The sequence below is a fragment of the Protopterus annectens genome, chromosome 13.part0, assembly GCF_019279795.1.
Source record: "Protopterus annectens isolate FY-2018-M chromosome 13.part0, PAN1.0, whole genome shotgun sequence".
Classification (NCBI taxonomy): domain Eukaryota; kingdom Metazoa; phylum Chordata; order Ceratodontiformes; family Protopteridae; genus Protopterus; species Protopterus annectens.
The window spans coordinates 950216368-950223014 of record NC_056747.1 but is presented as its reverse complement, the minus strand read 5'-3'; the positions used below and the strand labels follow the sequence as shown (position 1 = coordinate 950223014).

At 39.6% G+C, this 6647-nt stretch overlaps 1 protein-coding gene across 1 annotated transcript in view; it reads right to left on the bottom strand.

Moving 5' to 3' along the window:
* Positions 1-5906, bottom strand: part of CAVIN1 (caveolae associated protein 1) — a 225806-nt gene extending 219900 nt beyond the window's left edge. Inside the window, exon 1 of the mRNA XM_044054712.1 lies at positions 5268-5906. Coding sequence (XP_043910647.1) covers positions 5268-5714 — 447 coding nt within the window. The 5' untranslated portion in view covers positions 5715-5906. The remainder of the gene's footprint in view (positions 1-5267) is intronic.
* Positions 5907-6647: the final 741 nt, after the last annotated feature.

The window sequence follows — 6647 nt, the reverse complement described above, 5'->3', positions numbered from 1 at the left end:
GTGGTATTTATACTACTAGTGTAAATTAAGCCAGGGCATTGGGGAAATTCCAACTCTTTTCAACAGGTGATGTGGGATCTTTTACATCCACCTGAGCTACTGCCGACTCAGTTTAATGCCTCATCTTAAGGATGGCACACTCTGGGGTACAACAGCTCCCTAAAGCATGTCAGTGTCAGCAATTCAATTGGCTGGAGTGGGAACAGAACACACACAGACTTCAGCCAGGGCTTCCAGCACTAAAGGCAAGTGTGCTACCTGCTTAGTCTCTGATACTGCTGATTGGGGAGGAAGAGGGGAACCCCATACAGACACTGGGCATTCTTCATAAAAGTTTAATGCTGACCATGTCAGTAAGATGAGAAGGGGATACCCATCATAGGAAGGACAGAGAGTGGAGGAGGGGAAACATACACCAAGTTGTAGGCAGTAACTAAATGACTTCTTCACAGACAGGGGTGTGGACTCATGAAAGGGATGAAAAAATGAATGATGGTGATAGAAGTCACAGATATAGTCAAGACTCAAGAAGGCATGAGGCATAGAAAGGTTGAGGTGTAACTTAAGTCATGAATGAAATGGAGGTATAATGTTGAATACCTTTAAAGGGCAAACTAGACAGGTTTACTGTCACCTTCTACTGTCAAACAAGTGTAAAGTAATGCAACTGAAGACACTGATGTTGTGAGACAGAATTGTTCACCAATGAGCCAGTGTTGGGATACATCCCAGAGTTCTAAAGAATCAGGTAAAAAGTCAAAGTTGTTATGGCTCATGTCAGCCTTCTAAGTTCATGCCAAACATTCTGAGGCAAAATGCTTCAGGCTCTGTGCCTTACAATACTGCTTGTAACTGGAAGTGCTGCAAAGTTCTCAGAATATAGGGAGATAATGTGCAGAAACTGCACAACTGCATCATTTACAATTCAGATCCAACATTACAAAGTAGGTAATGCAGAATGTTAGGAATCAAAAGCCTAATGCCTTCTCCCCCCGACCGTACAACTTCCAAAATACATAAAACAGCAGTTTAAATGTCATACACATTCATTTCTTCATTTCTTGGGCAAGACACACAGTACGTATATACTCAGTAACAGAGCTGATTGCTTTGAGACATGTATAACAATTCAGCAGGATTTAGACAAATGGCAGCCCAGCTTCTCACCAAGTTGCCATGTGATGACTGACACCAGCGCTGTAACACGATGAATTAAAACTTCACAAAGCTGTGGAGTGTTACCGTTATATCAGCTTGGCCTACATTAATAATCCCTACCAATTTTTGTTTTCTCAAGGATGCCATTTTAAGAAAATCTTATAAGGTTTAATTAGTATATGCCAAGCTGGAGTAAAGACAGCAATTCAGACAACTAGCAAATGCCAAGGCAAAGTAAAAACAGTGATCAATTTCCATACATATAAGTGAAGGAAGACCTATGATTGATCAAGCTCATCTGAATGATGTAGGTGTCTCATTGCATCTCCCTTATCCCTGCCCTATCCTTTCTTCCAACTGTTGCATATGTCTTTAAAACCTTATATTTTACTATACTGTACTACTGCCTCTAGCAGTATAATCTAAGCTGTGTATCTACCCATTCCCCAACCCTCCACTCTGTGGCATAATATTTCCTTACTTAAATCTTGAATTGCCTTTCTTCCATTTGTCATTTTAATCTCCAGTCTCTCCTACCCTTCCTCTCCTGTTCCACCCTACTTGCTTCTTTTCAGCATAATATGTCCACAACACTATAACCTCCCTCCATTTTTTTAACGCTTCTGCACTGTCCGCCTCTCTCCTGACATTCCAGCTGCTGTTTTCCTCACCATTCTGATAATCCAGCATGGCACACTTTTTACTCAGTATTCCAGATCCGATCTTCCTTACTACTGGCACTGCACAATAAAAGCAGGACTTCAGCACTTCCAGAAAGCAGTTACCAGCTATGCACCTCGTCATTTCATTGGCCTTCAGCACTGCCCTATTATGCTGCAGTGCATAATATGGCATAAAGGCGATTATGACCTCTTTCTCTGTCCCTGCTAAGTTCACAGTTCCAGATATGTACATTTCTCAAGATTTATTTCACCAATGTGTACATCCTTGCACGTTTTCTATTTTTTCTTTTGCATTAAGTTCTCGATGACATGTGCCCCCCTCCCACCTTGCAGTCTGCAATGGCTTTCACTAGAACATGGCCTTTCTGTGCCCACTTTTCATAAACATGGTATCACTAGCCTGCAAGTGGACTTTGTTGTCCAAACCTCTTGTAATATCTGACGTAAATACACCAAACTAGGCCTGTGACTGTCCTAGCAGTGAAACATGTGGCATTCCACTGACAACTAGCTTTTTCTTCTGCCAGCCCCACCCAAAAAAAGATGCAATTCCCTTCTGCTTGGTCAGACAGTTTCACCTCTAGCTCATTATTATGAGTCCCCCACCCTACACCATTTAACATCTTCACAAACTTCTTCAGAAAAAGGGTGTCAAAAAACTTATAGACATAAACATATAACACATTCATGGGCATCCCCTTGTCCACTTTAATTGTGGCACTGCCAAAGGACTATATGGAGCTGGAGTTGCACTAGCAAGAGCTCTGCTGTACTGTTGTGACGTTTCTCTTTTTTCTGGACTAGACTTGCAGATGTAATATAATAGGCACAGTGTTTTGTATTACATTCCTGGTCCGCACTAAGTCACAGGATATGAAGTAGAGATCATATTGATACCAGTGTATTGTGAATGACGTACATGTATACTAATTCTTTTCTATACCAACAGCACCTTTATATTTTTCATACAGATGTAGGTGCAATGACCAAATGAGATCAAAGGAAAAAGGGAAGAACTGTTAATTGGTCTCCAAGGAAGTGATAAAAGAAACACACCATTTAATTTGATCAAAATGTTTAATTGTCAACATTCACATTTGTGCTGAATTTATGCTTTTAGAAGTTTTGTGTGCTTACAGAGCACTTTCTTCCTTATCCATAGTTATATTACCTGGGCTATAACTTTATTATTAAACAAATCACGGGGATAACCAAATTAAAGCAAAAAAATAAATAAATAAATAAAAATGTTATGTAGGGTTTCACCTCTGTCCCATGAGTTTTTTTAAGAGACAAAATTAAATCATCCTTTGTGATATCGAATCAGTTCTATTTAGGCAAAAATTTCAGCACTGGAGGCTCATAAGAGCTGCCACCCCATAGGTCACCTGTAGAAATTGTTGCAGCCCAGAACCATAGCTCTCAACCTCTTATAGCAAGAAATCTGGCAAAGCCACAAATGATGGTGGGCAGGGGGGGGGGGGTCAAAGACCCAAAAATAGGGACACTTTTTAAATATTGCTCTTACAAGCTTAGAAAGTTGATAGAATAACAGCCTTTGCATTAGCATGAATTTTCTGAAGGATATGACGTCTGAAACTCAAATGTCTGCCATTATTTTCTGACTTTAGTCCTCAATGATTTGCCAGTGATTTGTCAGAAAGCCACAATTTTATGAGAAACAGACCAAAAATATGAGGCAAACATCTGGACATTAGAAATGTATGCCCAGAATAATATGCTAGCTCTCTGAAGCCAAGAAGCACTTCTTTCCAGCGTACAGAACCAGTTTGCTGCCAAACTCTGTAAAGGCACATGTAAAGATGCACTGCAGTAGTCATGGTAATGTCTGCTTTTACCTTTATTTGAAACAGAGACCACTGATACATGAAAAGTTAAGCCACTAGTTCAAGGTCCACCAACAGGACAGCACGTCTCCACTTGTGGTTCTTCCCTTTGCTGTTTATATGACACTGCCTCCCCCTAAAAAACCCCACCCAGCTTCCTCAGACTGACATCTGATCCCTACATTACAGGGTAAAGTATCTGAACGTGCAACATATGCAGTCTGGCCATAATCAGCTATATCACGTTTATTTGTGAAGGAAGAAGAATCTGATTTTTTTCAGTTATAACCAGAGAAGCATAGTGGCATGAAATATACTGAGACCTCTTGGGACAGCTTTTCTACCATAAATTATGTCATTTTCAATGAAATACTGATTACATTCTGTGCTGAAGTAAATATGAAATGTGCCTAGCAGCTGCAAAGAAAGTTGAACCCGGAATTCTGGTAGAGGGTGAACCATTATTTTTTTAAATTTATTCAGCCTTTGATAACCAGGTAAAACCAGATAAGCATAAATGCTTCTTATTGGGAGTTTATTCTGCTAAGGTGTCTTGCTCAAATTCACACAGTGTGCAAGCAGACATTGTAAAAATCCACCCTCAAGATCTATGTTTCTACAGATAGAAATCATTTGCAGCACACTGCCTTACAGTGTCATTTGGGGATATTACTAATATTCTGTGCAACATCATTTGGGATTTTCAATTTTTGTGGGAAAAAAAGAGTCTGGCCATCATCAGCATAAAACAGAACTTTCCATATGTAGGTAACATCTGCCCTACAGCCTGTCTGCATCTTATTAAAGCCAATAATAGTTTTCAATGTCTAGTTTAATAACCAGTATGTACTTTATTTTGGTATTGCACTCTTTCAGACAGGCTATAAATATTTGAGCTCTGAATCACTGTGCTAAATTGGGTCATAGAGCTACTTAACTATGTTGTCCGTCAGGAGAACTAAAAGTACATCCAGTATCCTAGTTTCTCTACAATCTGCAAGGCTCAGTCTATAAGAGCAAAGTACCTGCCAGCCTTCGTTTGTTTTTCTAAATGATTGCCTTTAAAACAGATTTTCCGTTTAACAGCTGCAGTGGAAAGCCTTCCACAACATGTTATCTTGTGAAATGATTTGAGTGCTAAAATCAAATGCATTCAAAGAGTGCATATTAGTCTTAGGCAGAAAAAAAACAAAGTCATATCCAGATTGCTATTTTTTCATTAGGTGAATCAAGGAAACATGCCCATCCATATCAGGTATGGTTGAACCACTAATCTGTTTGTATTTGCAACTAATCTGACTTTACAGATCAAAGATGGCAAGACGGACTAGTTAGAATTGAAAAAAATAAATATACTTTATACACGCCTAACAGATATCATCAAGTTGGCACCTGACAATCTTAGGTGTGTGTATCTGTCTGTGTGGGTAAGGGTACATACATACATGTATATGTGCTTATGGAAAAGTGTGTACATATATGTGAGCATGTCTGTGGAAAGGGCAGCTCTGCTATTTGAGTCACACACAAGACACCCTGACCACTCCCTAAGGATATTGTTTGCTAATCGTTCTCTTACCTGATAGATCATGACTTTAAAATTTCTCCTTTTCAACAGCTCTGATTCATTGCTCTCCAGCTTCTTGATCTGCCCTGCCTGCTTCTCCAGATTCTGTCGCACAGTCTTCACATTTACACTAACTTTGCGCACTTTCTCTAACATCTTGTTGACACTGTTGCTGGTAGTAGTGTGTGATTTGGTCAGCTTGGTCAACTCGCTTTGGATGCTGGTCACAGCATTTTCCATCTCTTGTTGCCTGTGTTCCAGCTGCGACTGGGTATTTTGAATTTGGTCAACTGCCCCAATGATTTTGTCCAGTAGCGTCAGAACAGTCACCCCATTGATCTGGTCTGTTTGAGCAGGTTCCTCATTGTCAATTAACTGCTCATCAGTAATCAACTGTTGCTCATCTGAGGATTCAGAGACACTTGGATGTTCGATAATTTGTAAAGTAGTATCCGTCATGGTTGTCAGCTTCCGGACTGGCAAATGAAGAAAAACTGTGACTAGAAAAAGTTATAAACTGTCCTACTGAGGCCAAGCTAAATATCTGCCCCTAGATTCAAGCCAGAGCTTGAGTGCAATCTATGCCTGCATGTGTGCTTAAGATGAAATGGCACAGCTCTGCAGAATCGTGCAGTGAAGCTACCCTGCAAATTTTCTGAGCTCTAATGCTATTGGTTAGCTCCACCTCTGCTAAATAAAACAGCCTGCCAACCTCTGGGATGACCCACCCTTTCTGAAATGATTAAAATAGTTGGAGAGGAGGGGATGACTTTTGCATGCAAGCACAGGCACAAAGCTAACTGAGGAATGTCAAGCTACAACTCAAATGACTTGCTGCCTTTCTTTTTTCTCTTTACAAAGGTTTTAGAGTATTTTGCTTCACTATAAAACATTAACTCTTTGGTTCCCTCTGCTTGCTGAAACGATTGATGTGGGTAGATCTGCAATCACTTTTAGAGTGGTAAACATGCACAGGCAACATAAAAGGAAAGGCTGAATCTCAACAGCCAGATATCTAGTTACCTCAGCGTTTTCTGCTGAAAGGGCTTCTGTTACAAACCACTAGGAAAGTATTCTTAGTGAGAAACAAGACCACGTATCACAATATAAAAGACTGCATAGCTTTACTGTTTAATGCAGTTATTAGATTAGATCAGAAAATGTACGCACACATTTCAAAAGTAATATTTCCTATACATTTTTTACTCATTTTAGAGGGATTTACTGAGTTGTGAAATAACACAATCAGAATAATGAAGGTGAAAGAAGAACACGGCTTTTATGATGTGATATTTCCATAAAAAAGTATAGACCTGAGAAGTAGTCCAATTATACATAAATTATTTTAAAGACCCATGTTCATTTCTAGTTCATGACACTTTCGCCTCGGCT